General features: G+C 42.7%; 1 protein-coding gene across 2 annotated transcripts in view; it reads right to left on the bottom strand.

Moving 5' to 3' along the window:
• Window positions 1-15,975, bottom strand: part of LOC110304385 (myosin-8) — a 28,693-nt gene extending 12,718 nt beyond the window's left edge. The window contains exons 1-20 of one of the 2 annotated variants that reach the window (XM_021175725.2): window positions 15,766-15,975; window positions 14,822-14,965; window positions 14,580-14,736; window positions 11,586-11,613; window positions 11,379-11,487; window positions 11,196-11,288; window positions 11,000-11,063; window positions 10,358-10,456; window positions 10,163-10,266; window positions 9,870-10,008; window positions 8,572-8,690; window positions 8,336-8,485; window positions 6,784-6,954; window positions 5,310-5,626; window positions 5,143-5,209; window positions 2,890-2,977; window positions 2,689-2,806; window positions 2,395-2,518; window positions 2,176-2,312; window positions 551-806 (exon numbers count right to left, since the gene is read on the bottom strand). In XM_021175725.2, the coding sequence (XP_021031384.1) occupies window positions 551-806; window positions 2,176-2,312; window positions 2,395-2,518; window positions 2,689-2,806; window positions 2,890-2,977; window positions 5,143-5,209; window positions 5,310-5,626; window positions 6,784-6,954; window positions 8,336-8,485; window positions 8,572-8,690; window positions 9,870-10,008; window positions 10,163-10,266; window positions 10,358-10,456; window positions 11,000-11,063; window positions 11,196-11,288; window positions 11,379-11,487; window positions 11,586-11,613; window positions 14,580-14,736; window positions 14,822-14,965; window positions 15,766-15,975 (2,694 nt within the window). Of the gene's footprint in view, window positions 1-550; window positions 807-2,175; window positions 2,313-2,394; window positions 2,519-2,688; window positions 2,807-2,889; window positions 2,978-5,142; window positions 5,211-5,309; window positions 5,627-6,783; window positions 6,955-8,335; window positions 8,486-8,571; window positions 8,691-9,869; window positions 10,009-10,162; window positions 10,267-10,357; window positions 10,457-10,999; window positions 11,064-11,195; window positions 11,289-11,378; window positions 11,488-11,585; window positions 11,614-14,579; window positions 14,737-14,821; window positions 14,966-15,765 lie in introns of both variants that reach the window. The other variant, XM_021175726.2, reaches the window with a different exon arrangement.
• Window positions 15,976-21,012: the final 5,037 nt, after the last annotated feature.

Raw genomic sequence — 21,012 nt, 5'->3', positions numbered from 1 at the left:
TCTTGTGTTTTCAGCAGGTGGTAAAGGACTGTACCAGTGGGCTGTATCTCTAGCACTGACCCCCCCCTTTTTTTTTTAACTTTTTATTTTGAGAGAAAAACCTCACTCCATTGCTAAGGCTGAAATTGGCTTTGGACTTGTTTTATAGCCCAGGTGGGCCCGTGGGATCCTCCTGGCTCAACCTCTGACATATCTGGCGTTAAAGCCCCTGTAGATTTAGCTCAGACCTACATTTTTAAGGCTGGGACAATGAAGCCAAGTGGAAGAGATAAAATATTTGAGTAAGATTTGGGAATTTAGCTTTAACCTACTTGCTTCAACGTTGTGAATCATCCCTTTTCCCTGTGTAATGTAGAAGTAACTATAGCTCTCTTCCTCAACACACTATTGAAAGGAAATTAAACTACTGAAAAAAATAAATCCACCCCTCTCAAAAGATTTTTTTTCCCTCAAGACAAGTCCCATGTTGTAAGTGACAGTCTCTGAAAGTCCAGGAAGCACCCCTGCAGTATGGTGCTATGATATGGTCAGGTCAGGATAGAGCACTTACAGATTGAACCTGGAGTTGCAGGTCATTTTTCTCTTTGAGAAGAGTGACCATCTTCTCCTCCAGCTCCTTCCGCTTTGCCTCCGACTTGGCCAGCTCATCCTTGGTTTTCTGGAACTCCTCCTTCATGGTGGCCATCTCCTTCTCGGTCTCTGCGCTCTTCAGCAGGGGCTTGATCTTGAAGAAGAGTTTCATCCAGGGCCAGTGCTTGACGTTCATGAAGGCACGGACGTTGTACTGGATGCAGAAGATGGATTCTCTGGGATGTGGGGGAAAGATGGGGTAATCATTTCACTGGCAGCAGTGTGATTGACGTTTATTGCAGGCCACATGGTTTTCCTGTACTGTAGCATGTCCGTCCTGACGATCGGAGTTAGAGCCTAATGTCCTCAGTATGGCTACTCTGCTATATGAAGCAATTGAGTGTTCTCAGCTCCTTGCCAAGATGGCAAGGATGGGCTGAGTGTGGAAGGTACAGATTATACCATCCGAGCAACCCCTGCTGTAGAAAGAGCAGGCACACGTGGCAGAAGTGTCTGGGAGAACACCGCCATTGTAATCAGACTGTGCTGTCCTGCCGCTGCCACTCAGCTGTGAGCTTCGAGGTGAGAAGCCATAGGCTGAAGAGTTCACCTCACCTCAGCCCAGCTACTCTTTCCTTCAAATCGTTCCTGTATTAATCACCACCGAATTAGCCACTCTTCTCTTGTTGCTGTCTCCAAGTAATATACTGGCTTTTCTAAATTCTCGGAGTGGCTTAGTATTGCCAGCACAATAAATTCGTTAGCATGTGGAGACATTTCTAGCATCAGGTAAGCTCCAAAGTTGTTTTATTTAAATTAAAAAAAAAAAACATTCAAATGGTAAGTTTGGTATAGCAATGGGCTGGCAATGTTTGGGTGGCTTATGCAATATGTAGGCATCTTTAAATTTATTACCAGGCAAGTTTTATTTCTATTGGTTTGGTTGCTAGGAAATCCAACTCTGAGAAGGCAGATATCATGACACAAGCTGTGATACAGACGGATGGGGCGCGGGGGGCGGGGGGAGAACCAATACTCTTATTATGCCAATCTTAAAATCCAGATGAACAAAATTAGTAAAATATGTGCATGGCTAGAGCAATGTGAAAAATGTTGTATAGATAAGTTGGAGGATGCTCATTTGAGAAAGAAGAAAAGGGACTTGTCACTGGGTAGGTCTGTTCAGACATGAAAATAAGTGGTAAGTGAACTGTTTAGCATGGCTAGGAAAAGCCATGATATGAAAGATACGAAAAAAGATATGAAAGATACAGTGGGGAATAGAACCTTGACAGCCAAGCAAAGCAGCCTGGATTTGATGTGGAATTTCATGGAGAGCTGGGAACAGAGATGTGGGCTGATGAAAAGTGCTTGTGGCAGAATGTTTCTGTGTGTGGGATGGATGGGGGTAGGGGTGGGGCGAGAGGTCAGGAGAGAAGTTCTGGGAAGTCTAGCCTGAAGTGTGACACTAAGGTTAATGTGTCATAGGGGTGAAAGTTCATGCTAAGGTCAGAATCAGAAGATCAGTGAATGAGGAAAGCTGATGGACAGTCCCCAGGGTGTGTGTGGGGACTTTGTGATCCCGAGAATATACATAGTTGTTACCTTCTCAGCAGCATCTTCTGATACTCCACTCTCATTAGGTATCCCCTACAAACTGCCTGGGTTCTTGTTATAATCTGGGCCAGCTTTTCATCTCTCATTTCTTCCAGGAGACCCAGGAGACCAGCTTTGAAGAAAACCTGGAGGAACAGAGAGTCACAGGTCATCCCCACACTTGGGCTGTGGGTCCATGGGTCAGGTGTACAGGAGTCACAGCCATACCTTGGTGTGTCCAAATTTATACTGAGTGTGATCGATATCAATAGAGCCCAGAAGCTTCTCAGAGGCCTTCTTGCTGTCGATGAACTGTCCCTCTGGAATAGCACTTGCATTTAAAACCTTGTATCTGTACAGTTAAACACATAAGGGATGCTCAGAGAGCTGTAATCACTTGCCCTACTGCTACCAAATAGAGAAGTAGTTGTTTAACTCCCAGAACAAAAATTAAAGTAGAGATCTAATGATATAATGAGCAACATTCGTAGCATTTAGTGCCATTCGGCAAAGAGGACTGACCTCTGTTTAAAGTCCCCATACAGGATCCGGCTGGGGAACCCCTTCCTGCAGATGCGGATGCCTTCCAGCACCCCGTTACACCTCAGCTGGTGCAGGACCAGTTCGTGCTCCATGGCACCTGCACACAGAGAAAATTAGTTAAGTACTGGGTGACGAATTTTCAGATTGAGCCTAGTTTGTTATCAATGCTTTGTGTCTTACCGGGAGTCTTCGTTTCATTGGGAATGATACACCGTACGAAGTGAGGGTGTGTACTTCTCAGATTGGTCATCAGTTTATTTAAGTTTTCCTAGAAAGTGAGACAGAAGAGTCGTGAGAAAGTTGTGTTTTGAGTTTTTTTCCTTCCTTTTCCTTTTTCCTTTTTGGTAAAAAATTATACACCACATTCTTAGCTACTGGACATAAGCATATGAGGCTGTAACGGCTGTGCATTTTGAAGGCTTTCAGCATTTAAGCTGCTTAAATGGTCAGGAGGCCAAAATGCTGGGAAGAAATGCAGATGACCAAGGTGTCCATTATAGCACCTAGGTCTGGACAGCATGGTCACTGGCCTCCATACACAGGCAGTATTTATTCTCAGCCAGAATCAGAAGACTGACCATAGGCTGTCTCTGCCACTAGGCTGACTACGTGCCATCCTATGTCTCCCTGGGCCTCGTGTGAAAACAGTGCAGATGACCTCTGTGGCATCTCTTGTCTTCAGCATACCGTTCACAGTAGTTGGCAAGTTCCAGTGAAAACCCAGCTCTGCAATCATTCCAACCTTTCTCATTCCAATAATTTCTTGTTTTGTTTTCAGAAGAGTGTGAAAGTGTGAGTCAATGTAATTCTGTGTGGGTGGATCTTAGGTGCTTGAAAACATTTTCTGCCGAGAGTCTATGGGGGAGTAATTGATTATGACGGAGAGTGGTCGCCCAGCCGTAAAGAACGTGCTTGTAGACATCTCTCACATATGCTTTCCCCACACATCTCAACCACTAGGAAATCAAAACAAATAATGTGAAGATCTAAGCCTGAAAATGCCTTTACAGACAAGTTTACGAAGCAACCTTATGTTTTGTTGGATAATGTAGATTAAAGTGAGATGGAAAAAAGATAAGACCAAATCTTCTGGTTAGGCCAAAGGTCATTGGTCACACCCACATTTTAGTTTTGGACTTTTAGCCCTTTCTTTGACTTGTTATCTGGTACTGTGGTGTAGGCAAATTACGAATGGAAGTTGAGGAAAAGAGGGGCTCTTCTGGGATTTGAACCCAGGACCTCTCAAATCCAAACTGAGAATCATACCACTAGACCAACAAACCATCTAGTGTTTTAGTTTTGAAAGCAATGAGGGATCAAAATCCTCACAAGCAGGCCTTAGACTAGATACCTTATGTGCTCCTCTCAGCAAGAGCCATGTTGTGGAAGAGTTATAATTGCATTATGGGAATGTTCACGTATATAATGGGAAAGCTTCACTATTTTGTAAGTAGAAGTTTTATTCTTTGGTAGTTTACCCATCAATTTAGATCACTAGGCTCGGTTTTAGTGACTTTTGTCTGTTCCGTCCACCTCAGGGGGAGCATGTTCTAAAGAATACATGCTCATTTTCAAAGGAAACTTCAATCCTGGCAAGGTGGCCCATGCCTAGAATCTAGAACCCCGGAGTCTGAGGTACTAAGTTCACAAGTTCAAAGTCAGCTTGACCTACATAGGAAGATATTGTCCCAAAGAGAACAAAGGAAATCTCACGTCTTCTCAAAAGGCGCTGTTAATGGGATTGGAACACAACCCTCCCAGGGAATAATCACACTGAGGTTCAGAAGTGTTTCGCTAGAGAAAGCACCCAAGGAGCTAAAGGGGTCTGCAACCCTATAGGTGGAACAACAATATGAACTAACCAGTACCCCCGGAGCTCGTGTCTCTAGCTGTATATGTAGCAGAAGATGGCCTAGTAGGCCATCATTGGGAAGAGACGCCCCTTCGTATTGCAAACTTTATATGCCTCAGTACAGGGGAATGCTAGGGCCAAGAAGTAGGATTGGGTTGGTAAGGGAGTGGGGGGAGGGTATGGGGGACTTTTGGGATAGCATTTGAAATGTAAATGAAGAAAATACCTAATAAAAAAAGTAAAAATAAAGCATCCTTATTATTGGTATCTATTCACATGCTCGTGTGTGTGTGTGTGTGTGTGTGTGTGTGTGTGTGTGTGTGTGTGTGTAGTGACCAAGAAGCTTCAAAGCTTCTAAGGACATATTGGCATTCCTAAATTCAGCAGGTAATCATAATAAGGAATAAAGAATAAAGCTCCTGCCTCTACCCAGGTATTGCTTTAGATCTATCCTGATGAGTGAATGTTGAAAGTGATTCCTATCTCTATCCCATTCCCTCCTAATTTATTCTAAATTGCATAGATATAATACATAGAAACTGAATATACTTTTTTTTTCCCAATCTAAATTTATACTTTACCCTGAAAAGGGCTGACACAGTTTGGAAAGAAGAGCCCTTCTTCTTAGCTCCTTTCTTTGCACCACCATCTGAGATAAGAAGAAAACGCATCAGTAAAGTAGGTTCCCTAGGGTCAGAGCGGTGTAGGAGCATCCTGAGGGAATGGTTTCATTTGGATGTAGGGCACAGAAGTACCTGCTTCAGCACTAGCGTATGTGGAAAAGAGGCTGGCCAGAGTTTTCATTGCTGACTTCTGGTACAGCCCCACCACGGTGTCATTCAGGGGGTCCTTGTTCTTGTCCAGCCAGCCGGTGATGTTGTAATCCACAGTGCCCGCATAGTGCACCAGGGAGAAGTGGGCCTCGGCCTTGCCTTTGGCAGGCTTGGGCTTCTGGAAGTTGTTGGATTTTCCCAGATGTTGGTCGTACAGCTTGTTCTTGAAGGAGGTGTCTGTCGCCTTAGGGAACATGCACTCCTCTTCCAGGATGGAGAAGATGCCCAGTGGCTAAATTCAGAAAAGTAGATTGGACGCGGATATAGTGGCTGTCCTTTGAATTATGAGCCTTCCCAGTTAAATAAACGCACAAAGTAAGTCGGGCTCCAAGCTCAAACAGTCCCTTTGTTATCTCTAGAACGACCTTCCCATCATTCCATCTCTCATGCAATCTGTAGCATTAGGTTCAGCCAAAAGGATAGTAGAGCACTAATCCCACAGAGTTTATGGGTAATTTGGTAAATACCTTTCATTATCATACTTTCCCCTGTTAAATGAATTAAATTTGTTGTCAAAGTTTTATTTTACCTCAAAAAGAGTGTTCTGGAACTGGGAAACTGGCTCAGCAGGTGAGAATGCTTGCTGAGCAAGAACACCCATAAAAGCAAGGTGTGGTCACACACATACCTGAAACCCTACTGTTGTGGGGCAGGTAGGAGCTCATCAACCTAGTGAGAGATGCTATCTCAAGAGAGTAAGGCAGAGTGTGATAGAGTAGGGCACCTAGCATCCTTCTCTGGCATTCACATGTGCCCAGGTGATGTACCTGCACGTGTTTGAGCATGTGCATGTGTGCATGTGCAAGCACACACACACACACACACACACACACACACACACACACACATACACACATGCACTTTTGTCTGAGAATATTGACTCCATGTACAGTAACAAAATTACAAATAACCCAGACATTGCTTAAGATCTTTTAGATATTTACTCTCCTTTAGTATAGATTATTAAGTAGCCTAGCAATTTGACTTCTTGATTTCAGATACACTGGCTATATTGTTTGTGCATCAGTTTTTATTTAGGAAAAAAATGTTTATTTCTTTTCATGACATCCAGGACTCTAAAGGAGGCAGATTAGAACTAGCAAGAGTGCTTCAGTGAAGCCAACTGTCATGGGCGGAGTATTCACAACTGCCTTTAAACTGGATATGAGTCAGTATTGGAACAAAATGGAGAGAAACTGAATGGAGGCAGCACCTCCCAAACCCTTCTCATGTAAACGTTGTAAAGAGGAAGTGAATGACTTCTGTATAGTGCTCTTCCCATTTGTCCAGCTCTCAAGTGATAGGAAGGACAATGATACTTTCTTGAGCCCTTTAAGACATCTGAGATGCAGCCTCATACCCAGAGCCTTCCATAAAAATCACACAAACCTTCTCAATGAGCTCGATGCAGGCCGCCAGGTCCATCCCGAAGTCGATGAAGGTCCACTCGATGCCCTCCTTCTTGTACTCCTCCTGCTCCAGCACGAACATGTGGTGGTTGAAAAACTGTTGCAGTTTCTCATTGGTGAAGTTGATGCACAGCTGCTCCAGGCTGTTGAACTACAACAGAGCAGTAGAGATTTCCCAGGTTAAGTGGATATTTATAGGAATAAAATCTGTTAATGAAAATATTCTTATGGAAAATAATCTGAGCAGAGTGGTGAGGTTAAATGTATGTATTTAAGCTTATTGTTTGTTCAATACTCCCAGGGAGAAACGTCTTTCTTGTAAACACTGGGCATTCTTTGGATATTCAGATATCAATTACTCCTCTCCTCCCCTCCCCTCTCCTCCCCTCCCCTCCCCTCCCCTCCCCCTTCTTTTCTTTTTTGTGGCAGAGTTTCACTAGGTAACTTTGGCTGTCCTTCAACCCACTATATAAACCAGGCTGACCTTGAACTTGCAGAGATCTGCCTGTTTCTGTTTCTTGAGTGCTGGGAATATAGGTGTGCAGCACCATTCCTGAAAAATCTACGTTTAATTTTCCTATCTGTTCTCCTGTCTATCTACTACACTACAGTTCTAACAGATTCTACTTTCCTTTCACCTGTAAGATCGCAGAAACAAGAATGTATGGCAAGGCACGACTGTGCTTTATGGTTCTGATGTAGGATAGACAGGAAAAGTGGCTTATTAGAAGAGCTTGTTAACAGAGGTGCTAATCTCTCTTCACTAATTCTAGAAGAGTTCATACTTTTTACCTTTGGCTGTCATGTTTTTAAAGAAAGTTTGTTGAGACCCTTAATTGATGTATACAATGAAATGGACAGTTAGTTTCTTTTCTGCTGACATCACAAACCCTCACTTGTCTGATCCATGGAAATAGAGACCTGGTGCAATACAGCAGTTGAAGATCTCAGAGTCTTTGTAATCACTCATTCTCTCACTTTACCCAGGAAAAGCTGAAGCCTGACAGGGAAGTAGTTTATGTAAGGTAAACCTGGAAGAGGAGAAGCTGACGTCTATGGCTTGGCTCCTACCTTTGGGCTTTCTCCCTTTCATGCCCAGGTCAATGCAAGGTGTCTTGTACATGTACCAAATGCGGCAGATAGATCCTATCTTGGCTTTGTGTTACATACCCATCAAATCTTTAGCATGTGTTTGATTTTCCTTGTGTATTAGTTTTCACTATACTACTATTACTACTACTCCTTCTAATAATAATAATAATGATAATAATAACAAAAATAATGGTAACATAAACTTCTCTTTCTTGGAAGTTAAATGAAGCAACATTTTGAAGTCCCTAGAATAGTATCAAAAATATACTGATTGCTCGATAAATTTAGCTGTTATTGTTTTCTGTTACCTTAGATTTTTTACTCTTGTACTAGGTTCAATGTTGGAGTTAAGCAATATATACAATATAAATAATTGTCACTTAGTACATTGAAGTTTAAAATTGTGTCCCTCACTTCGTATTATTATAAAGATAACTCACGTCAAAGATCTCAAAGCCAGCGATGTCCAAGACCCCGATGAAGTACTGCCGGGGCTGCTTGGTGTCCAGCTGCTGGTTGATGCGGGTGACCATCCACAGGAACATCTTCTCATAGACAGCCTTGGCCAGGGCACCCACAGCATTATACACCTTTGCAGACATAGCGATGTTTGTTAGTGTTATTAAGCCGAGTCATGTAGGCCTCAGAGTGTGATTTATGGAGAATATGTGCTTACTTGTTGAACCGTCTGGCCTTTGGTGACATATTCATTGCCAACCTTGACCCTGGGATAGCAGAGGGCTTTGAGCAGGTCAGCAGAGTTCAGACACTGGAGATAGGCAGCCTTGTCAGCCACTGTGGTGACACAAATCAAGAAGTGTTTACCAATGGGCATCCTCCTTAGCCTGCCCCTTCATCTTTCTCCTATTGAATTATTCTGTTGTTTAGGTTGAAAAAAAACCTTTAAATCACATAACAAAAAGGCAAATGAAGTTCTTTGCATGTATATTAAGGTACTTGGTAGTCACTAAATGGTTGGTCGCTTATACTGGCTCTTTAATGACTTGTTGCAAGTAGGATTTGAGAACAGTTTCATTGCCCACAATGAACAGTGTTTATGGTGACACTCAGTTCAAGGTTATGAGACACAGTCCCTCCCTGTAAGACTTCCGGTATTGCTGGAAGGGTAAGATGAATAAGCTATAGCACTCACCATTAGGGAGGGTAAAAGGCAGGGGAGCTGGACTCTTCCTGTGTCTACCTTCCTGAATTTGACCTGATCTGATCAAAGGAACCTACTTCTTTATTTAAAAAAGCAAGGGTTAACTTAAGTGGTAACCCTCTCTAAAAGTCCAGAATATCTGGACACATCTAATATGTGCCATGCTACATGTCAGGATGAAAGGGAACGGCTAGAGAAGATGAAGGGAGAGGGACAGGAAGGAGGGCATGTTTTAGGGCAGGTGAGTAACTGGGCGGTGATTTCTATGTACCGAATGTTTCTCTCTTCATATGTTGGGCACGTGATTTTTCTTTGTTGGCTCCTTTTTTTATCTTTCTTGCTTGTTGCTACACACACACACACACACACACACACATCACATATATATATATATATATATATATATATATATATATATATATACATATGTATGTAGAAGCATCCTTAACCTCTTACTCTATACAAAGAGACTTTCTTAGCTAATGCTAAAACAACATGTGAATCTAACATGTATTCAGACCTAGATTTGCCAGGACAAAGCAGGAATTCCACTTCATTCTGTCTCCAGTTCTCCGGCTCTAGGTCAGCTTATACATGGCTGCTGAGGCTTGACATACCTTATTTGAATGGGCAGTGGTGATGAAGTGATGGAGGAGTGTACAAGGAGGGTGTGGGGGGAGCCATGTGTGTATACAAGTGTCCTGTAGTCTTCACAAGTGCAGTCACAAGGAGATATGGGTATGGGGTGGGGTTTAAAGTGTTTCAGTTTGAAAATTCTCCTTTTCAAACCTACATGGAGGGTATTTTGGTACCTTCAGTGCCATCTGGCTCAGCCTGCTCCTCCCGCTGCTTTTGCTTGAACTTCATGTTTCCATAATGCATCACGGCCCCTGTGAGTTTATAGATGGACACTTTCTCTTCAGGTGAGAAGCCAAGGATATCAATGGCACTCTAGTAGAAAAGATGAAAGGGCAGAGGTTAGGGTAGAAGACACTATGATAACTTATAATATCCCCTAATGTGACCACACCTCTGTGGGGCTTGCTGTTGCCGTTCCCATACATCATAGGCTTTTAAAAAAGTGTATGCATATACTGTGACTTACATCTGTGGCCATCAACTCTTCTTGGTCATCAATGCTGGGCACCGTGATCTCCCCCTGACTGACAAAGGCGAAGTCATACGGGTTGGTGGTGATCAGGAGCATTTCTGAGCACACAGAATTAAGGGTAGATGTTTGACATGAGAAATTGCTAGTAGACATTTTCCTTCCAACCACAAATTTAAAGTTTGCCCTTACCAATTAGCTCTGGCTTCTTATTGGAGGTGATCTGATAAAAAATGTGATAACTTCTCTCAGCCTTTAGCTGGAAAGTGACTCTAGACTTCTCTAGAAGATCTGGAAAGAAAGAGGTCAAACTAGGAAAACATTCTTTTGACATAGTGTAAACTTTAGTGTCTTGGGCCAAAACTGAGGGACACTGCATTTGGCTCTACTGAGATTTCGGTGTGCACATCCTGTGGTTACATATGAGGACAGGTGCCGCCACTGAAACACACTTCTTCCCTGAAATTAGTTTCAAATGGGGGAATTCAAGTCCTCTGTGGGTTAACCAACTTCTAGTGTCTTTGCATCACCTCACATTATCTGTGAAAAAGTCTACCTTGGAGACATTTACCGTATTGGAGCTAACTGGTAGGTAACCCTGGGGGTGGGAAATTGGAGTTGCTTCTGAGGTTTGGAAGTCCTCTGGAATGGAGATGGGAACATTAGCCTGAGACTGAGATACTGAACTGTGTGGGTGTGTCTGGCATTAGCTCACAGACTCTAGCGGCCAAGTGCTGTTCTGCAGCCTTCTTGCATAGAAAAATAGTGCAGAATGGCCCTGCAACCAAGCTGGCTTGTCTCTCCATTTAGAGTTTCAATGGTCCAGTTACTCACATGTTTCAATATCAGCTGATGCCAGTTTCCCTGTGGTACCGAAGTGGATTCTGATGAACTTGCCCTGGAAAAGATAAAGACATATTTAATACTAAACACTAAAGCACATGGAGATAAACATCTAAATTATCAACTTAGATGGAATGACCCCAGCAAGTAAGGACAGGTAGGGCCCCTCTGTGATCCAGAGACTCACAAAGCGAGACGAGTTGTCATTCCTCACGGTCTTGGCGTTCCCAAAGGCCTCCAGCAGGGGGTTAGCACTGATAATTTGATCCTCCAGGGTCCCCTACACAGGAAAGAGCAGTCTTTGCATCTGGGGATCCAAACTTCTGGGCACCATAGCAGTCTGGATCCACATTCTGGCTACCAGACCCACCTGCATTTTGCCAGATTCCTCCTTCTTCTTGTCCCCAGTGACTGCAATTGTTGCAAAGTACTGGATGACACGCTTCGTGTTCACAGTCTTCCCGGCCCCGGATTCTCCGCTGTTAAAACACAGGGGAAAGGAGATCAGAACTGTGCAATCTACTGGCAATGGTTAAGACAGTTGCTGCCAACCAGAAAGAAGAAGAAAGTCACATACGTGATCAGGATGGACTGGTTCTCACGATCTGGGGAAGCAATAAAGACCACGGGTCAAAACTAGTTGCATATTCAACAGAAAGTAATGAAGACAGGTGATCCCAGACTCATCAACTCTTAGAGCAAGATTTGTGAAAGCAAGAGGCAAGGAACCACCTATTTTCTTTTTTTCATTATATTGATTTTTTTGTTTGTTTTAGTAAATATCCATAACATAAAATCTATCACCTTTTAAGTTTTCTGTGTGTCTTTGTGGTGTATTATGTGTGTAAGTGCATGAGCAGCTGTGTGTGTGTACAACACAGAATCCCAAGACTGGTCCGAGGGGTGGGGGCGGGGTCTTCCTTGATCACTCTGCACCGTACTCACTGATTCAGGGTCTCCCAGTTGAACCTAAAGCTCACTGATACATCCAGTCTAGCCATCCGGTTTGTTTGGGGGGAGAATCCTAAATGCCCCAGGCCCAGGCTGCATCTGCTTGGTTGCTAGGGGATCATATCGTGTTCATCGTACATATGTGGAAGTACTTTATTTGCGGACCTGCTTCCCTGGTTAGACTTATACTATTTTAAATGTACAGTTCTGTGGGATTATGTTCTCTCATGTTGTATAGCCATCAGTACCTTCTGCTTTCAGACATCTTTTCATCTTGTAAAAACGACCCCTTGTACCCATTACATAGCGGCTTCCAACTCCTCTAGACCTGGCTCCCAATCTTCAGCTTTCTGTTGACAAAGCTGTCTATTATCAAGCCATTGTAAGAACAGAATCACACAGTATTTGTCTTTGTGACTCTTTTACTTAGCCTCATGTGTGTTGTAGCACTGCCAGAATTAACTCTTTTAAAAGGAAAGGTACTATTCCATTGCAGGAGCATTCCATCCTTTGCCTAACTATTTATCAGCAGGGTGTGTGAGCTTCATGCAGATTTTTGCTGTTATAAATGATGCTGCTGTGGACTAGATCTGCAGAGACGTCTTGGAATGTCTGCTTCCATTCTTTTGGCTAGCTTCCCAGAAGTAGGGACCATTGATCAGACCCTAATTATACTCCAAGTGCTGGAGAACCACGTTACTGTCTTCCATAGCAATTCTGTCATTTTACATTCCCAGCAACAGTGAATGGCATCTTTTTCTCCACTACTTTATTTTTTACTGTAGTTATCCAAATACATGGGTGGATATTTTATATTACTTTTAAAAATTATGTTATAAGAACATTTAAATGCACGTAAGAGCAGAGACGATGATAATGAGACTTTGGGCACCTGCCCTACAGGGTAATAGTCATTAATATTTGGCCAATTTCATGACATTGCTATGCTATTCCAACCTCTCTGGGTTATTTGGAAGAAAACCTCAGACCTCAGGTGATTTTTGTTATAAGGAGTAACAGTTGCAGGATTGTGAAGTCATTAGAGACCTTAGATGTTGCTTAGGTAAAAATCTCTCACTTAGCAGACAGTGAAGCTGAGACTTAGAAGAGAAAATGGCTTCTTAAATTTGAGTTACAGAACTAGTTAAGGTTGAAGATAGTCAGGTATTTTGACTTCCATTTTTCAACTTCTTGCTCTCTGTCCAGTTTTTCATGTCACTAATTTGACTACTGGTGATGTCAAATAAGAAATGGTCTAATTAATTAATTAGCTAATTAATTAGTTCATTTTATTTCTCTTTAATATAGATATTTATCTCTATGTAATAATGTATTTTATCAAATTTCTAGTTTATCAACTCTGCAATTCTGAATTGATAGACTGTGGATTTTTGAAACTTCTAAGTTTAAAAGTATTTCCAGAGATAATCAATACAAATCTACATGTTATTTAAATGTATGAACACACTTAGACTTTAAAAAACCTTGAGCTTCTGTTCAAGGAAATGGGTATGGATTTTGGATGTATAAGATTGTCTTCTTTTTCTAATAAAATCATGACAACTGTAATGCATCTAGGAGAACAGAAAAGAAAGCAATGGCTCAGTGCTTCAGCCAATATTAGGATAACACTAAGCAGATCGATGCCATGGTTCTGCACAGATTTGTATGGAAAGTGTGATTGGGAGCCTAGGCGACTTTAAATTTAGGGTAGCTCCAAAGCCTGGAGAGTCATTCGGTGGCGGTGCATATTGTAGTTTCTGGATACTGTAACCTCTGGCGGAAGCCAACACCGGGGTAACTTTGAGAAAAGAGGGCACAGAGTCCTTGTGAAAGTCCAGGCCAGTTTGTCATAGGGGGGTCCCTGGTGTGTCACTTTCCATACCCCCACCCCCTTTAAAAGACAATCTATGAGCAAGAACAACAATATGAACAGAAAAAAGAAAGAAAGAAAGAAATGTGCCCAGGTACCAAAACTCCACAGAAGAAAGGGAACATGGGAACTGAGAACGTATCCAGAGGCATTTATATGTGAAGATAAACGGTTTTAGTGCTGTTCTGGGACCGATCATGAGTGTGCTTTGATAAAGCAGAGCTAGCAGACTTGAATAGGAGAATGTTTCAAAGTCCATGGGAGGAATTTTATAATTCCTCTTTACCCATGCTCTATCTCCAGCTTACTCTTGCTCTGTCTCCAAAGCTGGCAACATCGGCTGTGTCATTTGAAAATCCACATAAGAATCCAGAGTTCTCTGGATATGCCTGAGGCCTCTTCTTTTAGACTGTTGAGAAGGTACTTTTAAAGGGATCTCTTTGAACTTTTTTGTATCCAAGTTGGAAAAAAATGAACAAATCTGTTTTCAGAAACTGGCTCTTCGCTTTATCTGAGTTGACATTTGCTAGCCCTGTTGGCTTGGGCAGGCCAGTGAATTCCGGAGTGTCCCCGTTCACATCCTAAAGTGGAGATGACTGCCGGAAAGAGCAAATGTCATGGCTGTGGTTGTTGTTTGGAAATGGCAAGTCCCATGAGGCACGGGTATCTTATAATAAGACTGGGGTGAGCTCCGTTTGCCCATCCCAATTGTGTGTGCACATCCCTATAAACAGATGCCCCACTCACCCGTCAGCATGAACTGGTAGGCGTTGTCAGAGATGGAGAAGATGTGGGGTGGGGCCTCCTGGCGCTTTTTGCCTCGGTAGGCCGCCACCACCTCAGGGTTGTACACCGGCAGCCACTTGTAGGGGTTGACGGTGACACAGAAGAGGCCTGAGTAGGTCTAGGGAAAAGATCAGAAAAGTCAATCTAGTGCCTCCTGTTTCATTTTTTTTATGAGAAATAAATGGGCTGAAGGGGGCTCTCACATAGATCATCCAGGCTGCATAACGCTCTTTGAGGTTGTACAGCACTCCGGGCTCATGGAGGTGGGTCATCATGGCCATGTCTTCGATCTTGTCGTATTTGGGAGGGTTCATGGGGAAGACTTGATCTTCCTTGACGGTGAGAGTCTGGTAAGGAAGCGGAGTGGTTTGAGATAGGGTTTATGTCTGCCTATTCATTTTGGTTCTAGAGCTACAACTGAGCACACTTTGTTTGCTTCATATGGTTATTCGGTGACTTTTAAAGGCCTGAGCACATTAATTTTCACATCTGATGCTAATGAAATCTGTTTCCTTTTTATTGACACATTTAATTGTACAAATTCAGGAGGTTTAGCATGATTGCTTTTCAGACACCCATGCAGTGTGCATTGATCAAGTCCACCTAGCCCTCTATGAACCGGCGACTGCCACTTCCCCTGTTGTATAGCCAGAGGAAATGAAACCGGCATACAAAATAGAGACCCAAAGACCCCTGGTTATTGCAGTACTACTCATGTATTTAACAAGATTTCTTTTCTTTTCCTTTTATTCTCTTTTGCTAGGCCAAGCATTTTCAATTTTTTTCTCATCCCACCCATTACAAGAAACTTCTTTAAATTTATCAGTACTTTATGGAACCACGTAAGTAGCCCAGAAACTTTTGTGATAGAACTAGGTAGTTTTATTTTTTTCACAGGCTTAGAGATTAAGACCTGGATGTAGGGAAATGTAGGAAGATAGTGGAGGCCAAAATGGATGAGTTGAATCCTGAGGGAAGTAGGGAAGGGGAAGCTCTGTAGCCTGCACCCCTTTAGCTCCCAAATCTTGGGACCAAATCCTAGGAGGAGGATATTCATGGGGCCGCAGGATCCTTAGCAAGGGAGATCTTGCGTCTAGATTGAGCCAGAGAAACGATCCCAGAGAGGGCCCTCCGTGTTTTCACTTACTGCTCCACCTTCCGTCTTCACGGTCACTTTCCCTCCATCCTTGCTTTGTATAACGCTTTTCACATAAGACTCCTTGGGCTCCGCCACAAAGACAGATGTTTTTGCGTCAAAAGGCTTATTTTGGGCCTCAATCCTCTCCTTCTCCGATTTTCGGAGGTAAGGAGCAGCTTCGCCAAAAATAGCCATCTCCGCGTCCGAACCCGTACTCATGGCTGCTACTTATTTAGCCGAGGTTTCGGCCTTTGAGGACATGGAAGAGAGAAAGAAAAAGCAAAAGTCAGGACTGTGGATGAGGATTTGAAGTGTGGCAGGCTGAGACCCCTTCTGCAATCTGATATCTTGTGAAAATTTGAAGACCCAGTTTTAGAACTTGGCAAGTGTCCTCGCCAGAATCTTGACTCCCAGGAGTAGGTACCTACATCTTTGATTACAATGAAAACCTTTCCACCCTGCTTTCCCCTCTGAACTATAGTGATCTCTGTAGTTAAAGCTGTTGACGGATTGTTTTACAGCAACTGTCATTACTTAATCCTCTTGTCTCTTGCAGAATGTCTGCATCTGCCACACTCTGGGACAGTCACCTAGTTAGGAAGGAAACACGGCTTTGTGCAAGTGAAGGCTGTTGGTATTTTTTCAAAGCTACCAGAGATACTTTCTGATCTTTTAGATGACCATTGTTGCTTAAAACCAAAGGACTGTTTTCATTTTGTTGGTATTGGATATTATAACTCTCCGTGGTCTGTTAGAAGTTCCTAACCAATTCTTGGTTCTGGATTTTCATCCGTTGGCTACCCCGGGAGCAGGAGACTTAGCACTGCCCTGTTTCCCAAATCTCCTTTGACATGAGAGATTTCAGCTCTCAGTTTGACTGATTTAACCACAGAGAAATGAGTGCTTCTGCACAGAGGCTCTTCTTCCCATGGAAATTCCATGGGGTTCTTTTCCTTCTTCTCAGAAAAAGAAAAGCATTAAGAGTTCATCGCATGCGCAAACGTTATTGACTGGACATGGATCCGTGAGCCTCTGCTGCAGAGGCGTGCTACACTGGTGGACTGTTAGCTTTACTCTCAGGTACTGACTTCTGTGGGTCACAGTAGAATTGCTCCTAAATTATGCACAATGGCTAACACTCTGTGGAAAGAAAACCTGCCTTTTTTTCTCACAAAAATTAAGTGAATCCTTAAAAATAACTCAGATATGGTTTTAACAAGATGTTTATGCTTCCAATTTTAAGTAACACTGTTTGAAAAGCATGCTGTGTGTGTGTGTGTGTGTGTGTGTGTGTGTGTGTTCAGTGCTATTCAGGAGGCTTGGCATGAAATAGCTGGTTGCCACTGGAGAGTTACAGTTGATAGCTCACTGACAAAATTCATGCTGTCCCAAGTGTTCCTTTAATCCTAGTGAGGGTAAGTAGTCTCTGAGAATAAGACATTCTGGAAAAATGATTTCCAGCATGTACAAGCCGTCCCTCAAAAACACCTCCTGCTCTAAAAACATGGAAATGACGGATAGTTAAGAACTATTCACAGATTCCTTAGGCTAAAATCCCCTCTGTCATCAACAAATGAAGAAATCCAAGTCTTACCTATGGGGCTCTGGATGAAAATGTAGAGTCACGCCTGTCCTTCACTGTGAAACAAGAAGTGTCCCTGTTAGTGATGATCAGCAGTCCTGCCCATATAGTATAGAGTTTAAAAGTTCTCCTACCCTCAAGCTTAAAGAGGACTTGCTTCCTGCTCAGAGATAGCCACTGGGTTCTTGCTGCTTGCCCCCAGGGTCCTCAGGCTCCCAAGGCTCCCATCCATCACTTACCTCTGGGCTCTTGGCGGAGATAGGGTGTGAGGGGCAGCCCTGCTTATATAGGAACAGAAGTGCTGATGCTGCAGCTCCCTCCTCTTTGTCAGGGCCAAACACTTGGCAACAGGAACCCTCGGCAAAGTTTGTAGCGACATTTGGCATCTTCGGATATAATTAGAAGTATTCATATCATTCAGAGTATGTGAACCAATCTCCTATAAATAATTTGACAAGGACCATTCTGCCCTCCGAGAATGCTTTCTAGTGTGTTGGGAAGGGAATCTTTGACAGCGCCTGGTGGGCCTTCTCATAAGTTAGTTCTTAAGAGTTATATTCAATTTGGCAAACTGTCATGCACGCCTGTCCTGTGCTGCCAAAGATCAGATGCCCAGCAACTCACTTTCCTTATTTGTTCCAACAGGAGCCCCCACACTGCATTCTCTTGGGCCGTCGCCAGGGCTCATCCTTGGAGCCTGACTAGGGCAGCAGAGCCAAATCGAGAAGAACCTTTATGCTGAGTCTCCACCATTGGGCCAGTGCCCACCCTGCCAGCATGCTGAAGAATTATTATTAGAAGTTAATGCATTCATCATAGGGAAAAATATGGAAAGAAAAGAGAAAATGCACCTAGACTTGTCTGGAGAGATAGCATGGGGGATGTAAGAGGGGTCATACTTTATATACACTCATGTCTTAACAACCTGCCTTCATGTTTATGTAGCTGATTCAGGCTATTAGTATAATTAACATCCTTATTTTTTAAAGAAAATATTTTATGACTATGCTTTTAAAGTTAAAATTTTCCTTTATAAAGTCATTTACATTGAGATATAATTTATATGTGGCCTAACTTGTTCATTTTAGGTGAGAATTACAATTTTTTTAACTTCACCATTTGCTTCAGCATGCAAATATTCACCTACCATGAAGGCAGGGATGTTGTACAGCTAAAGTCCTAAGAGCTTTGGCAACCATGTATAATTCTGTAGCCACATATATTTTATTGACAAAATCAACACTTTATAGACGAGGCTAAATTTCTCCTTTGTTTTGTAAAACCCAGACTTTGAGGGTGCATTTTCTTATATATTTCCTGGGAAAACTAAATTGGTAAAATTGTCATAAAAAATTGGCTTGTAGACAATGGACACTCTAAATGGTTAAAGTGTACTTTAGGTACTTGCCAACTTACTTTTTCTGCTCTTAGTTCATTTCTTCCATTAATGTGTAAACAATATGGAAAATTTTCACAATATACAGAAGTAGACTAATCTAATAAATGCAGTGTGTTTCAGATGGGCAGCTCATGGTCCAGTTTATTAGTATCATCTTCCATTCCCTCATTACTAGATTATTTTGAAATCATGTACTATAAAAAATCTGGGTAGGATTGCATGTGCTTGAGATAAAATTTGCATTTTCAAGTTCTGAACAACTTCTTGCGGTCTAATAATGCTCTGCTGTAGCAGCTCCAACTTCTAGAACTTGGATCTTCTAGAAGACCTAAATTAATAGGCAAATTCCTGTAAAGGCTTCCTTTATGCCTTTGATCCTCTGGGTGCACTGTAAAGGGATTTCTAAAACTTGGAGATTCAGGGTCATTCCTATGTTACTTTATATTTTCAAACTAATGATTTTAAGAAAAATGTTAGTTTTGTAATTTATTTTTAATTAATTCTTAATTAGATTCTGTAATTAATAATTTACAGAAGCGTTATTATTCCTGCCCTTTCCACTGTTCTGTTCTTCGTGTGTGTGTGTGTGTGTGTGTGTGTGTGTGTGTGTGTGTGTGCGCGCGCGCCCGCATGTGTGCACACGTGTTAGGATGTGAGATTGGTTTCTGGATTCCATACGTTCTCCCATATTTTCATGCAAAATAGCACATAGTTTTCCATGTCTATTGGGAGAATTTTTTATTATTTATTGATTCATTTCAATGTTGTTTTGACGATTTGTTAAGTCTGGATCTGAGCTTTAGGATCAGGTTTTCAGGTGTGAAAACCCCCTGTTGAATTCTGATTTGGGTCGAGTTGATTTAACAGGTTCATTGGACAGGCACTGAGAGTTGTGAACTGGTTCCTTCCCTGGGTGTGATATATTTTAGGTTTACTCCAAGTCATTACATTTCCCTTCTAGCACTTTTCCAGGTCTTAGATATTTTGCTAGGATTTTTTTTTTTAATTGTTGGATGGGTCTATTCTTCCTAGTACACTTTTCTTTCATTGATTACTGACATGAGCCAGACACTGGATATTCAGAACTACAGTTTCGTTTGTGGGAGCAGTTTGCCCAACTAATTCAGAATCCTTTGCACTCAGGGTAGGGAGGTGACACTCTTTGGGGTGATAAGATGGAATAGCTTTTTAAAAATATAATTTACATATTTTTATTTTATGTACATTGGTGGTTTGCCTGCCTGTATGAGGATGTTGTATCCTTGGAACAGGAGTTACAATCAGTTGTGAGCTGTTACGTGAGTGCTGGGACTTGAACCCAGGTCATCTGGAAGAAGCAGCCAGTGCTCTTAACTGTTGGGCCATCTCTCCACCCTCCCAGAATGGCTTTGTTTTTATAAACAGAGGGAGAATTCCATGTAACACCTTTGTTTTCCCCATCCTCCCCTTTCCCTATGTAGAACTCAGGTGAACAGCTGGAGACAGTCTTTAATGAAGGGTCAAAAGAATTTTGGAGAACTTAGCCTTGATATTTCTGAGCTGAACTTTTCTAGAGAGTCATTCACTGGTGGGTCATAGAGTAGCGGTGTTTTGTGGGTTATCCTTACACATGGACTCCAAGGCATAGCACCCCAGGCCTTGCCACCAATGACCTTGCCTGCCAGGAGGAGGCCTCAGCTGAGCGCCTCAGCCCTGAAACATGGCAGCCATCCCTTCCAGTGGCTCGCTCAGCTTGGGCTTCTCGTCCAGCAACAGTTCCGAGTACCTGGGCACTGTGTGCCCCACTCTCCGGGTCTTCCCAAGGCTGACCCTGGCCACTGTGAACCAGCTTCTTTTTCAGGAAGTCTACTCTCCTATTCATGGCCGTAGTGTTAGAGTCTTCTGAGCAGAATACCGCTCGGCCTTCAGAAGCTGGATCAACAGTAGCCTGACTCCTGAGACCGTGAGTCATCCATCCTGGCCAGGTCAACACCAGGTCCCTCTCCTGACCTGTCAGAATCAGTAGCCTGCCCAAGCTTAAGTGGTGCTAGGCCATAGCCCCACCTTCCAAACCCTCCCTGTAAACTGGGAAGCCTGAACAGATACCAGCAGGAATGGAGTTTGGTTCATAGCATTTAACATTATTGACCCCATAACTGTGCCTTGCACAAAGCAGAAAATAAACTCACAGCAGCTGTCCTGAAAAAAAGAAAGAAAGAAAGAAAGAAAGAAAGAAAGAAAGAAAGAAAGAAAGAAAGAAAGAAAGGAAGGAAGGAAGGAAGGAAGGAAGGAAGGA

The sequence above is a fragment of the Mus caroli genome, chromosome 11 (assembly GCF_900094665.2).
Source record: "Mus caroli chromosome 11, CAROLI_EIJ_v1.1, whole genome shotgun sequence".
Lineage (NCBI taxonomy): Eukaryota > Metazoa > Chordata > Mammalia > Rodentia > Muridae > Mus > Mus caroli.
Note: the sequence above shows the minus strand (reverse complement) of the source record. Positions and strands in the feature narration are given on the sequence as shown.